This window comes from Galeopterus variegatus, unplaced genomic scaffold, assembly GCF_000696425.1.
Source record: "Galeopterus variegatus unplaced genomic scaffold, G_variegatus-3.0.2 Scaffold425, whole genome shotgun sequence".
In the NCBI taxonomy this organism is placed as follows: domain Eukaryota; kingdom Metazoa; phylum Chordata; class Mammalia; order Dermoptera; family Cynocephalidae; genus Galeopterus; species Galeopterus variegatus.
Window position 1 is genome coordinate 136,148 of NW_007726536.1, and position 24,414 is coordinate 160,561.

Here is a 24,414-nt window from a genome sequence, read left to right on the forward strand (position 1 = left end):
TCTCTCTCTCTCTCTCCCTCCCTCTCTCCCTCTCCCTCTCTCTCTCCCCCTCTCCCTTCTCCCTCTCTCCCCCCCCCCTTTATTCCTCTCTGTGTCTCTCCCTGAAGAACACAAGAATAGCAACAAAACTAAAAAGATATACTGGCACACATTTGCGCCAACCACACACACACACACACACACATGCACACACAATTTGCTTACAAAGGGTGCTGAACCACACCCAACTGGACCCGAGTTGAGGGCCCTGACCAAACTATTCTATTTTCCCAACAGCAGGGTATAACATTGGGAAAATGGTGGAGCAAAGAGAGCAAGAGAGACTAACCTCCTCATTTACTCTCTTTTTAAAGCCCTCTAAACCATGCCCATGATGACCATTTTTAATCCATTCATTATGGCATGGTCTTGCAATCTCATCACCTCTTCAAGGACCCACCTTTTAATTACCATAATAGGATTTCCCACCCTCAACAGTTATATAGTGGGGTTTAAACTTTGGGGGGACATTCAACCCAAGGCAACTGGCTAGTGTATAACTGGCATAAAGGCACTCAAGAAAAATATTTTTCAAGGCTTTTGATCAGACTAAACAAGGCTGCCACCTTATAAGTTTGGACCCTTGATTTAGATTGGTATTTACATACATAAAGGACTAAAAATTAAGCTCCATCTTACTGTTTGAAAAACCCATGCTCAGTGTCTATTCAAATACTGTATTTGCCTACAGAGATTCATTTAGACGCTCCTGGAGCACATATCTGGTCTTTACAGTTATCTTGTATTCCTCTTCTTCCCAGGTAGCCTGACCTGTGACAGTTGATAAGGTGTTCACTAGAGAGAGAGGGCCAAAGATTAAGTGTTGTAATAAAGACTGTAATAGAGGTAGGGAAACACTTATAGAGGAGCAATTGATTGTGCCTCAGGTCAGGGATATGGAGAGGTGGTCAGCTAATGCTTCTTGGAGGTGGATGGCATTTGAACTGTGCTTTTCTTTGGAAGAATTACAAAGCAATCTTGATTTTACTTATCTATCCACTAAAGTTGTATTTATTTGGAAAAAAACATGTTGCTTATTTTATGTTCCTGATTTTTATTTCCAGTTTTTTTCTACAAGCACTTGTGGAAAAGATGGCTGATATTAACATCAAAGAAGTAACCTTGATATTAGGTGTGGTTACTGCCTGCTATTGGAACAGCCTCTTCTGTGGTTTTGTTTTTGATGATGTTTCAGCAATACTGGATAATAAAGACCTGCATCCATCTACACCTTTAAAAACTTTATTTCAGAATGACTTCTGGGGAACCCCCATGTCTGAGGTAAATAATTATTTATGTATTACTTATATGTATCTCTGATTTTAAGATTGTCTGGTAGTTTACAACTCCTGATTCTTTCTTTATCAACATTGTCATCATAACAAGTTTTTTGTTTTTTTTTTCTCCAGAGCTTTATATGAGACATAATTTGTTTGGAGTAAATTGGACAGGAAGTTGAAGATGTGATTATTTTCTTTACAGCCGTATTTGATTCTTTTCCTTGGCTGTGTACCTTGGCTTACTTTTTAAAAAATATGTGTATGTGAAAATCAAATATGTAGGGAAAGCACCAGGTGTTCTATAGTTCTGTTTTTTTGCCAACTGACTACTTCTTTTTTCTGTTTTGTGAGTCAGGCAAAAAAGATGACTCTGATATACTTAATTGTTTAAAAATATCATAACCTCAGTGCAAATAGATTAGACTTTAAAGGTTAAAATTAGTTAAGTGCACATATTGCCAATTTTTCTGTGTTGAAAAAAAGTGATTTATTAAAAATGTAAAATCTGTGTCATATCTCTTACCTAATTTTGTTTTTTTATATTGATAATCTGAAAGTTTTGTTCGTTTTCATGAGGATGTCTTTACTCTGCCTACAACTTTATTCTAATGGTCAGTGTTAAACTGAGATGAAACCCTTGTCATCTTGTGATTATATAGATTGGGCTCAAATTTTAGTTCTGTCATATATTAGCTGTGTGAAATAGGTGGGAATACAGCTTTTAAAAGGCAAGTAATTTTTCTGAGGTATAAAAGGGAATAACACCTTGAGGATTAATAAATAAACTGATTTATCTAGCTAGTGGTTCCCAGCACATAGATGTTGAATAAATTGTTGTTGGAACATAGCATGTAACAGTCTGCAGTAGTTTGTTTCTCAGTCATCATTTGTGGCATCTTTCCCCATTGCCCAAATTTGGAAGATTCTCAAGGGTTGGGATTGAATCTTTCATTTCTCTAGTGTTTGTGACTAATAAGACATAATAGATATGTTTTCTTATTAAATAAGCAGAACTTATTTTCCTGCAGCCTTCCTATTCTCACTCAATTCTAGCCTTTAAAAAAAAAAAGAAAAAGTTTTGATAATGAAGGAAAGATATGGCCCTATTATAATACGTATTATTTCTAGACTGCTTATTCCCCTTAACCCCACCCTTGATCTCCAGAGACCCTTAGCGATTTGTGTCCATTCCCCCAACTTAAACTAGTATCTGTTGTGATTTTAGTCATAATGCTGAGATTTTGAACTAAAAGTTTAGCTGACCAGATTAAAGGGCCTCATAAAAGTCAGTCAGGGTGTCAATGCTCTGTTTTGTGATTTTCTCAGTTTTGCAGATTGAAAATTTGATTTTGTTAAGAGTATACATAAGCAGGAAGTCTAAGAAAAAGATTTATAATAATATACTTAGAATGTTTGGACAGACTTTAGTAACCATTTACTTTTAGTGAAGAGTATAGTTCCCTTCTATTTTCCGATGGACACATTCTTTCTTTGTAGGCAAAGGGGATACTAGGGAAAAATTATTTTAAGTAATATTTAGATGTCATAAGGTTTCATGATAAGCCTGGAATTGGCACATTCAAAGATGTAGTCCTTGATGTCAGGTAATGATAGCTTGGAAACGTCTGTGTGTGTGGGTGTGTGTGTGGGGGGGGGGTGTACATGTACACAAATGTGCATGGCATGCTACCTTATAAGGATTTTTGCACCAGTGTTCATCTTAAAGACGAACCATATAAATACTGCCATATTTGAGGTCTTTGGACTGTGAGGGGACTGTCAGTGTTTAGATTATCTCTTTAATAGGCCCATTCTGTAGATATGTAATACTCTGTTTTTTGATAGTTCAGGGGATCACAACCTTGGCTGCCCAGTAGAATCTGCCTGGTGCATTTTAAAAAACTCACATTGGGCCGGCCCGTGGCTCACTCAGGAGAGTGCGGTGCTGATAGCACCAGGGCCAAGGGTTCGGATCCCACATAGGGATGGCTGGTTTCCTCACTGGTTGAGCGTGGTGCTGACAACACCAAGTCTAGGGTTAAGATCCCCTTACCGGTCATCTTTTAAAAAAATAAAATACAGTAAAAAATAAAAACTCATATTTAAGGCTCCACAGAAACCTGTTATTTCAGATAATCTCTTAGAGTGGGATGTGGGCATCAATATTTTTTGTTTTATTTTATGTGTCTTCTTTTGTTTGAGTATGTGTATTTTTTGTTGTATTTAGTGGGGAGCAGGGGAATTAAATAATCCAGGTGATTCTGTGGTACCGCCATGGCTGAGAACCACTGAGCTCTAATGAGTCACTCTTCTGGCATTTGGCCTATAAAGTACCTTGTGTTAAGGGTAACTTTTGTTAAGGTAACTTCTGCGTATATACTATCTCACTATGTTTTTGCCATTCCTGTAGTGAGATTCACATTAACAGGGAACTGTTAGCTTATTTATTCATTATCTTCATTCTTGTTTCTGTTGCCAATTAATATCATGAGTAATTAAGTTTTTCTTTATGTCTGAGTGTAATAATGATCTGAATTGTTTTGTTTCCTTTGAAGATCTAGCCAGCAGTTACGTAAACTTTTGTATTGGTAATAGATAGTAAGTCAGGCTTTGGAGAGAATAGTGCCCCAGCTTGACCAATGCCACCATCGTCCTTTTTTTTTTTTTTTTTTTATTTGTGTATTGAAAAGAAGTTATTAGATATTCTTCACCTACTGTTAATTCTCTGACCACTATATAACAGAGAGGAAATTACCTTGTTTTCGGACTAAGGAAATAGAAAAACACAGATTATAAAGCTGTCTTTTATGTTTGTATTACTTTTGGGGCATTTCATTATTTTGTTGTTATTTCTCAGCCAAATGTAGATATCTTCAGTAGTAAATGAAGTGATTAATTTTTGTACTCTGAAGGCCCAAGGTATTTTAGTAATCATGATGTTTTTTCCTTTCAGGAGAGAAGCCACAAGTCTTATCGTCCCTTAACAGTATTGACATTTCGCTTAAATTATCTGTTTAGTGAACTAAAACCAATGTCATATCATCTCTTAAATATGATTTTTCATGCTATGGTTAGTGTGATATTTCTTAAAGTTTGCAAACTTTTTCTGGACAACAGGAGTAGTGTGATTGCTGCTCTGCTTTTTGTGGTGCACCCAGTACACACAGAAGCAGTAAGTAAAACTATAAATTGAATTTTGTTTAATTGTTATTTTTTTTTTAGCAGATCTTACACAATAATTATAATGGTATATATTTTTAAGAAAAAAATTTAGCCATGACTTTAAGTATTTGAAGAAACTTCTAAGTTAATACAAATCTTAACTTTCTAGTACACAAAGTCTAACTTCCTACTGCATAAAATTTTTAGTTTAAAAGTTTTGGAAACATGGACGTTTATCCATTCAAGAACATAAGTTATCTATAATAACTTCAGTAATATAAAATATATATGAACACAGTCTTTTCTTTGATTGTTTTTAATCAATACAGATATTAAATATTATTTGTCAACTGATCAGGGTTTGTGTTTCACAGGACAGAACATAATTAGTAAGGCAAATTTAAGTAAAGGGTGAAGATATATCAAAATATATGCAGATTGTACAGACATCTTAACAAATGATAATACTCAGTGGTTTCATATTTCCTATTACCATGTGATTCAAAATTGTGAGCTATCTCTGCTGTTGCCAATATGTTCCTCAACACCTACCTACCAAAACATACCCAATTTATTATTTCAATTTTCTTGGTAACTTTGAAACTCCAAAATTGCCTGCCAGCAAGAGCAAAGAGTACTCTGTTCAGTTGCCTTGTTACAAGCTTTCTGTTGTAAGCAAAAGTCTCTGGGTGTATGCATGTGGTTGGGGATGGGGGGTGGTGTGTGTATCTCTCCCACTGTTTTGAACCCTTTGGTTTCTAGCTGAACAGACATTTTTCCATACATTTTCAAAAATGATAGGTTGTTTTAAATTTTACAGTGAGTTAAAAATGCTTCAGAGGAGCGGTTTAAGGATTTTTTATTTAAATTTTTATAATTTAAAAGGACTTTTTAAAATTTATCGTCTAAACTTCAGCTTGTGAATTTATTATGAGGTATAACTTACTAATGACACCTTTGTATTTTAAAAACACTCAAATTTTAGTAATATGTAAGAAGTACTTAGCTTTTTGCTCTTTTTTTTTTAAGTTAAGGACTGTTCTAGGTATTGTCCTATAATTATGTAAGATATTATCATTAAGGGAAGCTGGATAAAGAATACCTAGGACCTCTGTATTATTTTTGGATTTCCTGTGAATCTATAATTATTTCAAATTATGTTAAAATAATAATAAAAGAACTGTTATAAAGAGTCACTGATAAATTTCATTTATGAAAGATATATAAATTCACCACCTGAGGGCAGTCATAGAATGTTTAAGAAACAGAAATGTGTACTTAAAAAGTTATAGAATTTAGTTTGTAGTTAAAGTGCAGTTGCTATCATATACAGTAAGTTTTCAAGATACTCTTCACTAATACGAACCTCCCCCTTGCTTTTCCTTTCTAGGTAACAGGTGTTGTAGGAAGAGCAGAACTTTTGTCATCTATCTTTTTTCTAGCTGCATTTTTGTCTTATACCAAATCAAAAGGGCCAGATAATTCCATAGGTAAATATCTAACATTTGATATTTTTTCTATAGCTATAAAACTTGATCAAGCAATTTTTATGTACTCCAAGTGCTTCTTACAAAACATTATATGCCACACTTTGGGTTTATCTTTATATATTATTCTACTTTAGCATGTGTTGAAATATGAAAGTATGTAACATTGCCAATATTAAAAAATTTTGTGTGTAGTTTATATTTTTGTCATGAGCTAATATATTCTGTATGATGTGATTTTAAAAACCAAATAACCATAATATAGTGGAGTTTAAAGTCAGTCCTATTTCCATCTGCTGTTATCTATAAATGATACAGGTACTAATGTTTCAACTGTCTTTTGATGAATAACACCTGGTAGGCTGTCAAATTTAGGCAAGGTTTAAAACCTGTTAGAGTCTAACTATTAATATGTGTATGACTTATTAACTTTTAGTATATGAGGTATGATCATAATTCAACTATTTGTTGAGCCCCTACCATGTGGCCTACCCTGGAAGTGCTTTTTCCACATTAGATCACTAATCATAATGATGCCTGCAATGTCAGAAAACAAGTTCAGGCAATAAGAATGATTTCTTTTAGAGTGTGGGCACAGTGGGCACGAAGGGGGCTTTACATGATAGTCTTAACCTTTATTCAGTTAGTCTTAAAGTTTAACTCTGTGGGGGCTGGCGAGTTAGCTCAATTGGTTAGAGCTCAGTGTTGTAACACCAGGTTCAAGGTTTTGGATCCCTGTACCGACCAGCCACCAAAAAAAGAAAAAAAAAGAAAAAGTTTAATTCTATGTTTTTTCCTGAGTTCTTGGGGGGATTTTCTCACTATAATCCCAAGGTACTGATGGTAAGAATCCTAATTTTGTATGTGTGGAAACAGGTTCATTAAATACAAGTACGTCAAAAAGTTTGTAGAAAAATAGAATTGAAAAATAACATGAATCTTTCCATGAACTTTCTGAAGTACCCTTGTAAGTGATTCAGCAAAACATCCTAGTGTCTCTTAGATTTGTAATATGAGTTGGTTTGCTTCTGGCTGCTATGCATAATGCCTTCTTAAAACAGTTTGAGTGGCAGCAGAGCTTCCTAATTAAGAGCATGTATTTGAGAGTCTGTTTTTAAATTCCAGCTCTACCATTTATTTGCTAGCTCCATTTAGTACCTTGGGCAAATTACTTAACCTTTCTGTGCTTTAGTACCTTTATCTATAAAATGTGAATAATAATAGGCCCTACCTATGCAGTAAGTAACTAATTTGGAACTGCAAACCAATATCATCTTTAAGTACCATCCTAAGCAAAGCATAAATGATAAAGTTAGAAAATTCCATGACCTGCAAGACCACCATCAATGGTGGTGTTCTGCCTACCTCTCTAACTATATCTCCTGCCACTCTTGCCTTAATTTGCTTCACTATCACCAGGTAGACATTCCTGCTTTTTTCAGATAGGTGGAGAATCTGACTTTATACTTTGTTTCCCTTTTTCTTGAATTTTTTTCCCTAAGAGCTTCACATAGTTGTGTCATTTATATTCTTCTTTATATCATGGTACTTCAGCTCAAGTATTTCCCTCTTAGAGAAGCCTTCTGTGTTCTAACTGAAATAGCTTTTCACCTTACTTTATTTTTTTATTCCTAATAATTTTACTTGGTTCTTTTTAGTGATTTCTTATTCTTCATAATTCTAATATCTTCCCTTATTTCCTTAAAAATTACTCATTTTAAATGCTTTGTCTATCTTTTCAACTAATTCCAGTTTAGTAGTATGTTACAATATTTGTATGTTAACGATATTTACTCTCTTTATGATCATTATGTCCTTCAGTTATTTTGTGCCCTTTATTTTAGCTTGTGAATTCAAGCTACATGCTCTCCTAAAATTAACAACTACTGTGTCTGTTGAGGGGAAGGGCCAAGGCTACTTTGTGTTCTTCCTATGACTCTGAAGAGGTGAGAGTAATTACAACCCAGGGTGGAGAGTTTGAGGTTCCCCAAGGCACCCCTAACCCTAACCCTAACCCTAACCCAATTCTACCAAGCACCCCGTCTAATCTTTTAAAGAGAATCAGTGTTGAGAAGAGGCCAGTTTACCATCCCTCTGCATTTAGATGAGAGCTGTATGGAAGTTACTGCCTAAGACCGATTGGTCAGTTTGCACCTTTTTAAAAAAAACTTGTTCCTTACCCCATCAAAACTTCTCAAGTGCTCTCATTTTACCTCTGGACCATTAACTAGCCAATGTAGCTGCAGGTTTCTACAGTAATGGAGCAGACAATGATCTACCCAAAGCAGTCAGGAGAGTCTAGAACAGAAGTTAAAAAATGTTTTCTCACTCTTGTCTTCTTTTTGAAGTACCCTTGTATTTGTTGAGGAAATTAGCAGGTTGAATGAATGTAATATATTTTAAATTCTAATTGAAAAGATATAGAAACCTGTTTTGAACTCTCTCTATTCTCCTAATCCCTGTTATACTTTGTACTCTACATTAAATAATTTTACCTTTGAGACCACAGTTTCATCATCACCTTGTATTCCCATTGTATCTAGTATACTAGTACGTTGACCTATGTAAAGGTTTTCAGTTTGTAATTATTTAATCACTTTAAATGCTGGATTATTTGTGCTCCATGGTTTTTTTGTAAGCATGATCCAATCTCAGGCCTTTGCATTTGCTTAAATGTCAATTTATCTAGCAGGTGTTCTTGTTTTGGACAAAATCACATTTGATAACTTTAGTCACAGAGATCTGATTATAAAATCTAAGTGTCTATGTTTATGTAGTAATATAGTCACTAAAGTTTGAAGAACTGAAGTGACTGGTTTCAATAAAGTTTTTGTCTTAATTGGAGCTGTTAGTTGATGTTCAGTACATTATTACTTGTTGTGATTAGAGTCCAAATTATTCAGTCTCAACTTCCAGTATTCACCAGGTATGAAATTCTGGTTCTTTTTTGAGATTGAATCCAAGCTTATGAAAAGTATTTCCTTTGAGTGGAAATGCAAATTAATGAGAAGCTCTGAATTTAATGGCAGAAGAACCAAGTTAAAGTCACGGTCTCTTTATTGTGGGTGGCTTTTTTTAAAACCTCCAAAATTCTTTCCTCATCTTAAAAAATGGGCATGATTATATCTACCCTCTTATCCCATAGAGTGATTTTGAGATTCAGTGAAATATATGCTAAACTGGTTATATGAACTGTTCAATATATTTTTTTAAATATCTGCTTTCAAGGCCATTATTTCCCACTAATTTTTAACATCTTTCATTTGCCAAACTTATTCCTTTATTCATACATCTCCCTTTCCCAATTTTTTTCATGTCCTGTATACCTAATTTGTGAATAACCATCTACCGATTTCTTGATTTCTTTGCTCTATGAATTTCTTGTTGAATTTAGTACTGTAGTGAGTACACCTCTTGATATACTCTATGACATTAGTATGCATGGCTTCGATCTAACTAGAATATGAAATTTTTTTAAGGAAGGAATATTGTTATACTTAGTATCCCCAACAGTTTCGGGGATTTTGGTTGGTTGGTTTGGCGTTTTTCCCTTTAATTTTAAACTGCAAAATAATTGGATGTCATATTTTTCCATTAGAAAACTGAAGCTCAGAAAAGTTGCCCAAATTCACAAAGTAAGTTGGTAGTAGATCCAGAATTACTCTCACGTTCATTGTTCTTTAATCAAATTAATACTAAGTAGTAGACATTTACTTAAAGCTGATGAAGTTCGTTTTCCATTTTATGGAACTTCTGAATACTTTTGTGTGAATTTTTTTAAAAAGTAGTAGTGATTTAAGTGCTTATTGATAACCTGTTTCATTGTAATTTTTATAGTCTTTTTTTTAAGTAAGAATTGCCCAATAGCTTTAAATTTCAAATTTTTAATAAATTTCAGATATGGTAAAGTACAGTTATGTGTCACATCATGATGGGGATTCTGAGAAATGTGTCATTAGGCAATTTTGTTGGTATGTGAACATCATAGAGTATATTTGCACAAATCTAAATGGTATAGCCTACTACACACCTAGGCTATATGGTATAGCCTGTTGCTACAACCACTGTTATATATGTGGTCCATCGTTGACCAAAACATTGTTACATAGTGCATGACTGTAGGTGGATATATATATATGATTGTTTCAAATATTTGTCTTGATTTCAGATTGATAGCTCTTATTTATGACACTCAAGCCTGTAAATTTTTCATCCCCAACTTCACTGTGTTGCCTTTGTTTTAAAAGTTAGTGTTTGGTTAGATAATTTTTGTCTGCACAAAAATCTTTTAGTGCAAATTATACAATTGTGATGTTTTACTTTGAGTATCTAAAGCAAAAGTTACTTATAAAATTCAAATATATTTTAAAGTATAAAGTATTTGTCAATGGAAAATAACACAAATGTGGATATGGAATCAGAAGTGAAGTTTAAATTTTTTTATGATATTATAAAATTGTTTTACCACTAGACCACCAGGGACTAAAAATCAAATGAGAATCAAACTTTCTAACACTCTACACAAATAATGAAAATATAAGGAAATCGAGGAAAATATAAGGAAATCGAGGCTAAAGAGAGGTTATAGGGTGGAAGAAGATTTGATTCCGGAGAGGTTAAGGTGTAATAAGAAGGGAAGAATTTAGGGAGAAAGGCAGTTTGTTATTGGAGATTATATGGTGTGGTGCCTGAGATTTGCATGTTGCCTCTTAACAATTTCTGTCCTTCAGGCGGAAACTCTTAAGTTTAATTTCTCAGAAAGTCATGTGCCTATATAAAAAGCTACTGATTTCCACAAAAATAAAAAATAAAAAAATAAAATTGTTTGTGTTGTTTTAATTTTTTGTATTCTTAAATTGCAGTGTGGACTCCGATTGCATTAACAGTGTTTTTAGTGGCTATTGCAACATTGTGTAAAGAACAAGGAATAACAGTTGTGGGAATTTGCTGTGTATATGAAGTATTTATTGCCCAGGGGGTAAGGAAAAATACAAATTTTGTTTTGCGATCTTTTGTCCCCATTGAGTCAGATTTCAATAGCCTTGTTTTCTAAATATGTCATCACTTAAATCAGTCTGTTTACTAATAACAGTAACAGAATTTTCAAGAGACAAGCATGTTTTGTCCTCATACCCACTGAAAATTACTTAACATTTTATGATACCTTCAATTTTTTAAGCACTGCTTTTTAAGTTTCCATAATGGAATTGTTGAGCAATTTGGAAAAGTATGCAATAATACTGTTCAAGTATACAGTTGACCCTTGATCAGTGCAGAGGTTTGGGGTTCTAGGTGTTAAGGGTGCTGACCCCCTGTGCGTTTGAAAATTAGCATAGAATTTTTGACTTCCCGAAAATTTAATAGCCTACTGTTGACTGAAATCCTTACAAGTAACATAAACAGTTGATTAACACATACTTTGTATCTTAAATGTGTTATATACTGTATTCTTGCAATAAAGTAAGCTACAGAGGGAAAAAAAAGTGAGCTAAAGAAAAGAAATCTTCTCCCAATTTTTTAATACATTTTTTGAAAAAAATCCATTTGTAAGTGGACCCACACAGTTGAAATCCGTGTTGTTTAAGAGTCAACTATAATTCATTATTGGGTAAGATTATTGAGCTCTATTTTACTCATGATCAGTTCTACAGATTGTTCCACATTGATTTTATAATTGTACTCAATTTGTGTATAATGTTGTATTTAGATAGTATATTATTGAAAACATTGTAGTATATCGTTATTTGCTGTTTAAAACCTTTTTCTTTACTTTTTTAGTATACTTTGCCATTATTGTGTTCAACTGCTGGACAGTTTCTTCGTGGAAAGGGTACTATTCCATTTTCTATGCTGCAGACACTAATAAAACTCATTGTCTTGATGTTCAGTACATTATTACTTGTTGTGATTAGAGTCCAAATTATTCAGTCTCAACTTCCAGTATTCACCAGGTATGAAATTCTGGTTCTTTTTTGTTTTTTTCATTCTGTTTTTTTAACTTTGCATTTTCAGTGATTGTAAATGTTCTAGAAAGTTTTTAATTTACACTGAGTTTTTCCAACAGCTTTATTGAGGAATAATTAACATATTTTTAAAACTGAGTATAATTAAAACATACTAATCGATAAGTTTAAGTGTATGTGTACATCCAGGAAACCACCATAAAAAAGATAATGACCATAATAAAGATAATGATAAGTGTTAAGGTTAGTGATAAGTCTTCTATATCCTTAGTGATTTTTGTCTACTTGTTCTATCAGTTATCGACAGAGGGATGTTGAAGTCTCGACTGTAATTGTAGATTTGTCTATTTCTCTTTGAAGTTGAATTTCTGCTTCATGTGTTTTTGAAGCTGTTATTTTTGTTAATTTTTTAAACTTTTTATTAGCATATTCATTCTTTCAAATCATGATATTTCTTTATGCCCTTTGCCTGACCTATCACTTCCCAAACCACCTCCCTCTCTCCCTCCCATCTCTAGTATCCTTAGGTTTATTCTATCCTTCTGAAAGTTCAACATATTATTGTGGTCTTTTCTTTCTTTTTTTCCTTCATTCCTGTGTTCTTCCCTCCATCTCTCCCTTCCTCCCTTCCTTTCTTCCTAGCAGCAAGTTATGAGTGAGAACATTTGGTATTTCTGTTTCTTTGTCTGGCTTATTTCACTAACATAATTTTCTCCAAACTCACCTATGTTGCTGCAAATAGCAGAATTTCATTATTTTTTATGGTTGAGTAGTATTCCATTGTGTATATATCCCACCTTTTCTTTATCCAGCCATCCATCGATGGACACTTACGTTGGTTCCATATTTTGCCTATTGTAAATAGAGCTGCAGTGACCATTGGGAGTGTAGGTATCCCTTTAACATGATGATCTTCATTCTTTGGATATATATACCCAAACACACGCATGGCTGACAGGTACATGAAAAAAATGCTCAGCATCAAAAGTCATCAGAGAGATGCAGATCAAAACCACATTAAGATATCATCCCACCCCAGTTAGACTGGCCATTATTAAAAAGACTGAGAATAACAAATGCTGGTGAAGATGGTGTAGAATAACTCTTCTACACTGTTAGTGGGATTGTAAATTAGTGCAGCCATTATGGAAAACAGTATGGAGATTTCACAAGCAACCACAGGTAGAACTACCATATGATTTAGCAATCCCACTACTGGGTCTATATCCAAAGGAATGAAGCTGTTATTAAGTGTAAAAACATTTGGGATTGTCACGTCTTGATGAATTAATCTCTTTTTCATTACTAAATGAGCTTCTAAATTCAGCTTGTCTTATTTAGGTATTCCAGCTATCTTTTGTTAGTTACATGGTATTTCTTTTTCCATCTTTTTACTTTTTATTTATCTATGTCTTTATATTCAAAGAAGATTTCTTTTAGGTTGCTTACAGTTGAGTTTTCCTTTTTTGTGTGGTTGGCTAATCTGATTATTGATATATTTGATGTAAATCTACTATCTTGCTAATTTTCTCTTTTTCCCATCTGTTGTTTGTTCCTTCTTTTCTTTTACTTTCTTTTCCTTTCTTTTCCTTTCCTTTCTTTTCTTTTCTTTTTTTCTGTCTTCTTTTGGATTAATTATATTTTATTATTTCATTTTATCTCCTTGTTGGCTTGTTAAGTATAAATCTTATTTTGTTTTAGTGATTGTTTTAGAGTTTTTAGTATACATCATTTCCTTATCACAGTTTACTTTCAAGGGATATTATAATTTCAAGTATATATAGTATAAATATCAGAATATATAATGTAAACATCATATATAATATGTATTTATATATACATATATATATTTAAAAAAAACACCCTCCCTGAAGAAAAAGAACTTAGCGTTTGTGCAATTTGCGCAACTTTTCCTTGTAGATACCTTGTAAATCCCACAATCCATTGTTGTTATTTTTTGCTTTAAACAATTATCTTTGAAAGAATTTAATTAATAATTTTTAAAAAGTCTTGTATATGAACCCGTGGAGTTGCCATTTCCAATGTTCTGCATTCCTTTGTTAGATCAAGATTTTCATCTGGTGCCATTTTTTCCTTGTGTCTGAAGGACTTTCTTCAACATTTCTTGATATGCAGGTCTATTGTGGATTAATTCTTTTAGCTTTTGTGTCTAAAAATATCTTTATTTTTACCTTTGTTTTTGAAACATATTTTTCCTGGGTGGAGAATTCTGCATTGACTGTTTTTCATTCAATAGTCTAAAATTGTTGTACTGTCTTCCGGCTCACGTTGTTTTCAGTGAGATAATCTGTCATCCTTATCTTTGTGCTTTTGCATGTATTGTGCTTTTTTTTTTAATGCCTGCTTTTAATATTTTCTGTTTATCATTATTTCTTTTATCTTCATGTTTCTTGTGCTTAGGTTAATTGAGCTTCTTAGAATCTATAAGTTATGCTTTATAAAACTTTGAATTTTTTTAACCATTATTTTTTTCAAATATTTTTGCTGTCTAGTCTTTCTACTCCTTTTGGGACTTTACTTATCCATATTTAAGCTTTTTGAAGTTGTTGCACTGATGCTCTGTTTATTTTTTTCTACTCAATCTTTTTTTTCCACCTCTGTTTTTATTTTACATATTTTATTTTGCTGTGTTTCTACCTTCTCTTATCTTTTTTCTACAATGTCTGATCTGCCCTTAATTTCATCTAGTTATTTCTCATTCCAGAAGCTGTTTTCATCTCTAAAGTGAAGTCTGATTTGAGTCTTTTTTTATATCTTCCATCTCTCTACATGTTCTACTCTTTTATTGTTTTTGTCTACTAATTCTATCATCTCTGTCATTTCTTGGTCATTTCAATTTATGTTGAATAAATTTTTTCCTCATGGATTCCATTTTTCTGCTTCTTCACATGCCTGGTAATTTATTAATGGATGCCATACGTGAATTCTGCATTAATGTATTTCTATGAATATTTTTGAGTTTTGCTCTGAGATGCATTTAAGTTATTTGGAAACTGTTTTACCTTCTTTTTTTTTTTTTTTTGTCACCTGGCTGGTATGTGGATCCAAAGGAAATGTTTTATCTTCTAGGCTTATGTTTACACTTTTTGTTTTGTTTAGTGGGATCATAGCAAGATTTAGTATAGAGCTAATTTGGCTCCACTACTGACACTGGACATTTCTGACTACTCTATTTGATGGACTGTGAATTATGAAGATTTCTACTATGACTGCTGAGGAACTGTTCCTGGCTCTATATATTTGGAGATTTTTAAATCTCTAATCTTTTCAGTGGTCTTTCCTGACTGTTAGTTTTCCTAATACTGCTCTACCAGATAACCACAGACTAGATGGGTGGTTAAAACAACAGAAACTTATTTCCCTACAGTTCAGTAAGCCAAGTCCAAAATTAGGATGTCAGCTCAATGGGTTCCTTCTGGAGGCTTTGAGGAAAAATATGTTCCATGCCTCTCTCTAGCTGCTGGTGGTTGCTGGCAATCTTTGGCATTCCTTGGCTTGTGGCTGCATCACTTCAGTCTGTTTTGTCTCTATGTTACTTTCTCTGTGTGTCTCCCTGTTCATCCTCTCCTCTTTGTATAAGGACACCATTCATTGGATTTAGGGTCCACCATAATCTAGTATGACCTCATCTTAACTAATTACATTTGGGAAAACCCTTTTTACAAATAAGACCACGTTCTGATGTTCTGGGTAGATGCAAATTTGGGAGAAACGTGAATCGACCCAATGCACTGACCTTGGGGCATTTATTCACATATACTTGCTGATTAGAACTCATCAATACTGGAAACTGGAGAGAGACCCTCTGTGGATCTCTCAAGTTCTCTCTCAGCAGCTTTCTTCTCTCTGGTATTGTGTCCCACCGACTCTAGCCGCCTGGGCTCCCAGGGCTCCCAGCTCCGTCTTCACAATTCAGTTATACCACTGGGCTAAGCCTGAGTTCACCCTGCGGTTCCACTGACTAGAAACCCTATCCAGCTACGATTTCTCCAGGTAGAGCTCCCCTCATTTCTTTTTCTACTCTCAGGTATCACTATGTCTAATGCTCAGTGTGTTTAAAAAAATGTTCTATACCTCTTGTCCAGTTTTTTAGTTTTTTAAGGCTAGAAGCAGAAATTATACTGGATTTTAACAGTCAACATACCATGTTTTTCTACTCTAACATTTTGCCTTTTTCCATTTCACCTTACTGAGCTAAAATTTAAAATAAAATATATACTAGTTCCCTATTCAGTTTTAAGTTACTAGCATTACATTCAAGAACTTTATTTTAAGAAAGGACATGTTCATGTTGCTATCCATGATAGTGCATTACTGGCACTGGTTCGAATAAATTTTATTCAGATAATTTTCTAAGCCCAAAGTTTTGTGATATTTTCACATAATTATACTTCTCAGCATTTTTTTTTTCTTTAAAGAATAATTTTCAATTTCCTGAATTTTTACCTCTGAGTCTAGGCAAGCTAAACTGATCTCATTCAGGAGTTAAGTATTGGAAATAGATTTAATTGTAGATATACATTTTATATTTCCTTCTTCACCTCCTAGTTTCAGTGTTTGTTCTGTTTATCATTTCTAATTTTAGAGAATTTAAGTGAACTATTTTTCATCTCCACATTTTCATCTACATTCTGAAAATATGGTTTATATAGATGTGAATCTATTTGTTTTGTATATGTATGAGTGAGTGGGTATATGTAGCCTATAAATATGTATTTTCTAAATGTAAGCATTTTAAAATGTGTGTGTTTATATATGTGTGTGTATATAAACTTTATTACATTACCCTGTGAAGTTGATTATAATATGATTTGATACGTTTTGACATTAACTTTTATTAAATCAGCTATCCTAAATAAACTTAGTTTTAAAAAGGTGAACTCTGAATAGTGTATTATAGGAGAAAAAGAGAGATTTGTATTTAGTTCTGATGGTTATTTTGAGAATTCAAGTCTTGACTCAAGATTTATTATTTTACATATATATGGAGATTCAAATATGAAAGTTTTTAAATGATATTATTTGTTCAAATAGTATTTAGTTTTTCTCAACAAAAATATCAAAAATTTGATATTTTTAAGAAACCAAGTCAAATGAGTGGTAGAGTTTGACTTTTCATTGACTTTAATTTTAAAATGACAAATTGGATTTTTTAGGACTATGTATTAATATAGTCAGTAAAATCTAGAACATAGACTAAAAAATAAAAATCTAAAGCTATTCATTTGAAATGTACTTCTTTTTAAAAATGATTTGCATTAGTTTACAGAAAGTAGACTAAACTAATAAAATGTATATGTAATATATTGTGGTCTAGGGAAAGATAAACTAGGATATAAGCTTATGTTAACATGTACTAGGAGACAAAGTAGAAACACATAAAATGTTACATAGGCTTACACATTTACTACTCTGTACTAATTTGGTTTTTAGCTACCTAGGAGTCAGAGCAAAGGGAAATTTTGCTCCTAGGTGATACTGTTTCCTGTGTTTATGACAGGTGAAAAACATAGTAATTATTTCTAAGAAGCATAATTTTTATTAGCATTCAGCTCTAAAAGAAATGTCTCATGTAGGAAAACATTGGTAAGTGTTCTCAAAAGCATCCATACAACACATACAACAATGAATCTTATGTAACTTTTGTTATTACTTTTAATCAAGAAGTCATAATTTAATGAAAGCACTTCTGCAAGTGTCATAATATCATAGTATGTATAAATTATTCTAATAATAAATTACAAATAGATGATCTGCTTGCCCTTCAAATGGTTCTTAAATTATCAGTTTTCTCAACAAGACTTTTCATAAAGTTTAGATAGTTTGAACTCTGACAAGAATCTGAGGTACCCGTAAAATATATTTGTGTCTTCGGCTTAACTAGATTATGTGTAAAATATTACTTCTGCTATGTTCAGTATTTTGCTTATTTGTGTTATATATTATTTTGTGTTTAGAAAATGTTTTATGTTGAATAACTTTTTTTTTCATTCTTCATACAGGTTTGATAACCCAGCTGCTGTAAGCCCAACTCCTACAAGGCAGCTAACTTTTAACTACCTCCTTCCTGTGAATGCTTGGCTTCTATTAAATCCTTCAGAGCTCTGCTGTGATTGGACCATGGGAACAATACCACTTATAGAGTCATATCTAGATATTCGAAATCTTGCCACATTTACTTTCTTTTGCTTTCTGGGGACTTTGGGAGTATTTAGTCTTCGATACCCTGGTGATTCCTCCAAGACTGTTTTAATGGTAAGAAACTTTAACTTTGCAGATGATGTTACATTCAGTTGATTAAATAAGAGAATTCCTTTAATTCATCAAAAGCATCTTTTTGAAGCACTGTCTGCCTTTGTTTAACATCATCTCAATTTATGAACTCAATTTATCCTAAAATTATGTATCAGAATTTAATTTGCAAGCATAATTTGATGTATACATTCAGCATGTAAAATGAAAACTGATTATGAATTTTCCTAATCTGAAATCATGAAGCATTCCTTTTTGATTTATTTTCTTATATTTATCTTTATCCAAGTATATTTTGCACTCTTTGAAGAAATGGATAATATTATATATTTACTTGTTTACTTGGCACAGAGAAGAGTATCATATGAGATATGCAGCTAAAAATATATAGCTCTTTAGTTCTCATTAGTAAGTTTTTAATTACTCCCTGAGATAGTTATTAGTATGTTTAGAGAACTCCAATTATTTGAAGCCTTTTGTTGTTGTTTTTCCAAACTCTGTTTTCTTGTAATTTTCTTACCGTGCCTTCAGTGCTTATTTATAAGTGTTCTGTTTCCTCTTCCTTATTGAAGACAATAGTAATCTTTAACATTTTCTCAAGCAAAAGTGTTTAATGCTTTGCAGATGTATCATTTCTAGCTATAGCCACTAGATTTATTTATTCACTCAATAAAAAGTTAAAAATTGGAGCCTACATACCAGGCAGCATTTTTGGCACTGAGGATAGGATAATGAAAGGAAATACAAGGTCCCCATTTCCAGAGAGCTTGCATTCTAGAGAAATTTGAAGTCAATGTCTGAGAGAGAAGATTGAAAGAATATTAGAGTTTGCAAGGAAGATTGTGTTTCTTATCCTTGGACATGAAGAGTTTGAGGTGCCTTTGAAACATCCTAGTGAAGATTTTGAATAGCATTTGTGCATGGAGTTCAGAGGAGATGCCTAAGCTGCACATAAAAATTTTATTCATTGGCAAAAATGTGGATGTAGATAAGGTAGCCTATGGAGAAATTATACAGCAACCTTTTTCAACCAGGGTTTTGTCAGTTCTCTCAAAGATGGTAACTAGCTAGTACATTCTAGATGCACATAATAGAAGTTAATTCATACTCATAATGGATGCTTTAGAGTTTTTTGGTATTAATTCTCCCCCAGAAAATAGTTGAGGGAGCCGAATAGAGTGAAAAGAGAAGCCTACAACTAGGTCTTCAGAAACTTCCATGTTTAGATGTTGAGTAGAGTAAAATGAACTTAAATAAGAGACAGACTGAACAGAAAAGTAGGAAAGTGTTTTAAGAAAGACTTAATGGTTAACACCAACATATATTGTTGAGTAGAAAAGTGAGATTTAGTTGAAAAGTGATATCTGTTGGATTTGGCCTCTTTTAGATTAGTTACTTAAATGAAATTTATTTCTGTGGAGTGATTTGATTGGGAGATTAAAAAAAAGTGAAGGCAGCTAGTGTAGATAACCTGTAGAGATAATGTAACTTTGAGTATTTTAAAGGATGAGATAAATTTGAATTTATTGCCTCCCTAAGTAAGAAAAGGCTAGGTTGTTCAGGCAGTGGCTTTAAGCATAGCAGACTGCTGGCCTTATGTAGGATGTAGGGGAAGCATGGAGATCTGGGATTAGTAGACTTCCAGAGGCAGGAGTGAGTTGATTTCAGAGAGAGACTGTTGATTAGTTGGCATTTAGAAGCATTTTTATTAGTGTACTCAGTTGGCTGACTTTCAGAACCAAGGAGATATCACTAATGAGTTGGCTTGCAAAAACATATTTATTAAGTCAAAATGTTGATTAAGTAGCTACTTGTTCCCATGACTACAAAAGTCTTTTCCTAAAATTTTGGGAAATTATTTTATATCTGAGAGATGTAATGAATGGTGAAGGTAAATTAAAGATATATTGTCAAAGGAGAAAAAGTTTAAGGTTTCAGAGGCAAGAGCATGTTTAAATATAGGTTGGAAGAATACGGTTGATTAGAAAGTGGTTGAATAAGTGAGAGAAGAGATAATTGATAGTGAAATTTGTGAGGAGTAGTAAATGGATACAGAGCACAGGTTTAGTCTGAGGTAGAAGGAAGCACCTATGTTACCGGAAGGAAGGAATTGAGCATGAATGTGAGTGTCGGTACATTTAGTAGCAGGGAATTGAAGAAATTATTGTTCTATGGCTTCAGCTTTCTCTGAATTAGAAAGTGTGGTTGCCTCCTGAAAGTGATATACATCGGAAGTTTTGAGAAAAATAGGCAAGACTCAAAACAGTCAACAGTGGGATTGAACCTACCAGAGAAACCTAGAAATCCTGAACAGTCTTAAAGATTAATTTGAAATTGGTGATCATGAATTTATGATGATATTAATCTGTTCAGTTTGAGACTTACTCTAACAGTGCATTGCTGCTCAGGTAAATAAAGACAAAACAGATAAATGGTAGAATACATCCAAAACTGAGGTTCTGTTAAAGATCAAAAAAGGAGAGATAGGGGAATTAAAATTTTGGCAAATAAAATAATCATATAGATAATATAAGCTAAGTAAGATATAAAATAGAGAATAATGCCAATGAAATAAATATATTTATATAAATTTTATTTTATGTATATGAAAAAGGAATAGTTGTGACCTTGAGTATAACTCTGCTTTAAGTATAGTCTCAAACAAGCTAATTATTTATAGTGGTGTTTTCTGAAGATCTCTGGAAGGTCTAAGTAGAGCAAAGAAGTATCAACCAAGGATCAGATACCATGTTAAGCACTTATTTAAATAAGATTACATACATACCAACAACATAATGTAAGTGGTTTTACTTTTAAAGAGAGTCTTGGGGTGATTCAGTAGTTTAACTCATTTTACATAGAAAGTAAGATGTGAAACATTTCTCTCAAACTCTGCTCTTTCCACTAACACCCTTCTTTTTAAAGATAATTTACATTACTGGAAGAAGGAAATTATAAGTTAGTCATAGTTAACTAGGTTGGCATATATTAATAGAGAGCAAATATTCCTTATCCCAGAACTAATAGGTTTTTTCCTGAGGATGGTTTTTCTTTCTTTATGTAGCTTATGCATCAGCCTGGGATAAATCTTTGAATGAATTTAACACTTAATTTCTTCAAATAAAATTGCTTTAGGGCAGCCATGAATTAATAGGGACTTTTTTTTTTTTTTTTTTTAATTAACTGCTAAAATACTTAGGAACATCTGTGTTTCACATCTAACTGGTTATTTTTATCAAGCATTTCTGGGAAAGAGAGGATGAACTACCAGTACATTCACTCTTTAAATTTCACCTTTTTGATTTTAAAACAATACTGAAATTTCAAATATGTAAATTGGTATGATACTGAGCTGTTCAATGGTAGTGCTTTTTCTCAGATTTGTTGTTGCCTCATTACTTATCATAAACATGTGAATATTCATGGAGAAAGTATTCTTTACAATGTATATACATCTTTACTTCTATATTTCACTAATAAAGTATAATAAAGAAAAGACTTTCTCTCCCCTTAAGCCCTTAGAAGAGTCTCAGACTTCTGGAGCTGAAAGATTAATTTATTTATTAAGTTAGGTACTAGAAAATAAGTCATGGGAACAGATGTCCATAGAAACAGATGTCCTAAAGACAAACTTATTTACTTATTTCCTTCCACAAGTTATTTGTGTGCTAGTTATTTGTGGCTTTATAATCTGGAAACCACATGTCATCCCATTTTCAAAACGGCAAGAAATCTAAGCACTTTTGTGTTGTTTTATTTCAGTGTGTTTTAAGTATTATAATTTTAGAAATTCTTTTTTTTTTAATTTTTATTATAACATTTATTTGTACGTATTTGCAGGGTACAGTATGTTGTTCCAATACATGCAGATACTGCACAGTGATTCACTTAGGGTAGATAGTATAGTACCCATTAGTCTGCCTCTTCTCCTCAGGATCTGGTAACTATTATTCTACTCTCTACTTTTGTGAGAACCACTTTATTTATTTATTTATTTATTTATTTTTAGGTTCCATGTATGAGTGAGATCATGCAGTATTTGTCTTTCTGTACCTGACTTACTTAACATGATGGTTTCCATTTCCATACAAGTTACTGCAAATGATAGGATATCATTTCTTTTTTATAACTGAGTAGTATGCCATTGTGTATATATACCACAGTTTTTTTTATCCATTCATCTGTTGAAGGGCATTTAGGTTGATTCATGTCTTGGCTATTGTAAACAGCTTTCTGATGAACATGGGAATGCAGGTATCTTTTGGATATATTGATTTAATTTCCTTTGGGTATATATCCAGTAGCAGGGTAGCTGGCTCATAAGGTAGATATACTTTTAGTTCTTTGAGGAACCTCTGTACTGTTTTCCATAATGGCTGTACCAATTTACATCCCACCAAAAATGTAAGAGGGTTCCCTTTTCTTCACATCCTCACCAACATTTGTTATTTTCTGTCTTACTGGTTGGTAATAGCCATTCTAACTGGGGTTAGATGAGATCTCATTGTGGTTTCAATTGGCAATTCCTTGATGATTAGTGATTTCGAGCATTTTTTCGTGTGCTTGTTGGCTTTGTGTGTGTCTTCATTTGAGAAATGTCTGTTCAGGTCCTTTGCCCATTTTTTAATTGGCTTATTTGGTTTTTTGATGTTGAGTTGTTTGAGTTCCTTATATATTCTGGCTGTTTACCCCTTGTCTGGTGTATAGTTTGCAAACATGTTTTCCTATTCTATAGGTTTTCTGTTCATTTTGTTAATAGTATCTGTTGCTGTACAGAAGCTTTTCAGTTTGATATAGTCCCATATTTTTGCTTTAGTTGTCTGTACCTTTTTAGTCTTGCTCAAAAAAGCACTCCCTGCTCCCATTTTGTGTAGCACTTCTCCTGTGTTTTCTGCTAGTAGTTTCGTAGTTTCAGGTCTTAAATTTAGGTCTTTAATCCATTTTGAGTTTATTTTTGTGTATGGTAAGAGACAGGGATCTAGTTTCCATCTTTTGCATGTAGATATCCAGATTTCCCAATTCCATTAATTAAAGAGGCTGTACTTTCCCCATTTTATGTCAAAAATCTTGGCACCTTTGTGAAAACTCAGTTGGCTATAAGTGTGTGGGTTTATTTCTGGTCTCCCTACTCTATTCCAGTTGTCTTTGTGGCTGTTTTAATTCCAGTAACATCCTGTTTGGGTCGCTATTGCTTTATAACACGTTTTGAAGTCAGGAAGTGCAATGCCTCCAACTTTGTTCTTTTTGTTCAAGATTGCTTTATCTATATGGGATCTTTTGTGGTTCCATACAAATTTTAAGACTTTTTTTTTTTTTCCTGTTTCTTTGAAGAATGTCATTGGTATTTTGATAGGGGTTGAGTTGAACGTGTAGATTGCTTTGGGTAAAATGGACATTTTGATGATGTTAATTCTTCCAATCGAAAAACATAGGTTAGCATCCATTTATTTGTGTTCTCTTCACTTTTTTTCACCAGTTTTTTATAGTTTTAATTGTAGAAGTAAATTTACTCCTAGGTATTTTTTTTATGTTTTATTTATTTTTTTTTTTTTTGTAGCCCTTGTGAATGGGATTACTTTTTTGATTTCTTCTTCATCTATTTGATTATTGGCATACAGGTGGAAGGCTGTTGATTTTTGTGTGTTGATTTTGCATCCTGCTGCTTTACTGAATTCATTTATTAGTTCTAGTAGTTTTTTGGTGTAGTCTTTAAGGTTTTCTATGTATAGGATTATGTCATCTGCATATAGGGATAGTTTGACTTCCTCCTTTCCAATTTGAATGTCTTTTATTGCTTTCTCTTGCCTTATCATGCTGGCTAGAACTTCCAGTACTATGTCGAATAAGAGTGGGGAAAATGGGCATCATTGTCTTGTTTAAGATCTTAGAGGAAAAGCCTTCAATTTTTGTCCATTCAGTGATGATACTAGCTGTTTGTTTGTCATGTATGGTCTTTATTGTATTGAGGTACATTCCTACTATACCTAATTTGTTGAGTGTTTTGGGGGTTTTTTGGTCTTTTTTCATGACCGGTAAGGGGATCGCAACCCTTGGTGTGGTGTCGCCCACACCGCGCTTAGCCAGTGAGCGCACCGGCCATTCCTATATAGGATCCGAACCCGCGGCGGGAGCGTCGCTGCGCTCCCAGCGCCGCACTCTCCCGAGTGTGCCACGGGCTTGGCCCTGTTGAGTGTTTTTATCGTGAAGTGG

At 33.2% G+C, this 24,414-nt stretch overlaps 1 protein-coding gene across 1 annotated transcript in view; it reads left to right on the forward strand.

The window, feature by feature from the left end:
• TMTC3 (transmembrane and tetratricopeptide repeat containing 3) overlaps nt 1–24,414 on the forward strand; it is a 65,645-nt gene that overhangs the window by 12,781 nt on the left and 28,450 nt on the right. The window contains exons 2-7 of the mRNA XM_008568608.1: nt 1,104–1,320; nt 4,273–4,491; nt 5,872–5,971; nt 10,831–10,946; nt 11,747–11,919; nt 17,955–18,207. Of these exons, the coding sequence (XP_008566830.1) occupies nt 1,132–1,320; nt 4,273–4,491; nt 5,872–5,971; nt 10,831–10,946; nt 11,747–11,919; nt 17,955–18,207 (1,050 nt within the window). The 5' untranslated portion in view covers nt 1,104–1,131. The remainder of the gene's footprint in view (nt 1–1,103; nt 1,321–4,272; nt 4,492–5,871; nt 5,972–10,830; nt 10,947–11,746; nt 11,920–17,954; nt 18,208–24,414) is intronic.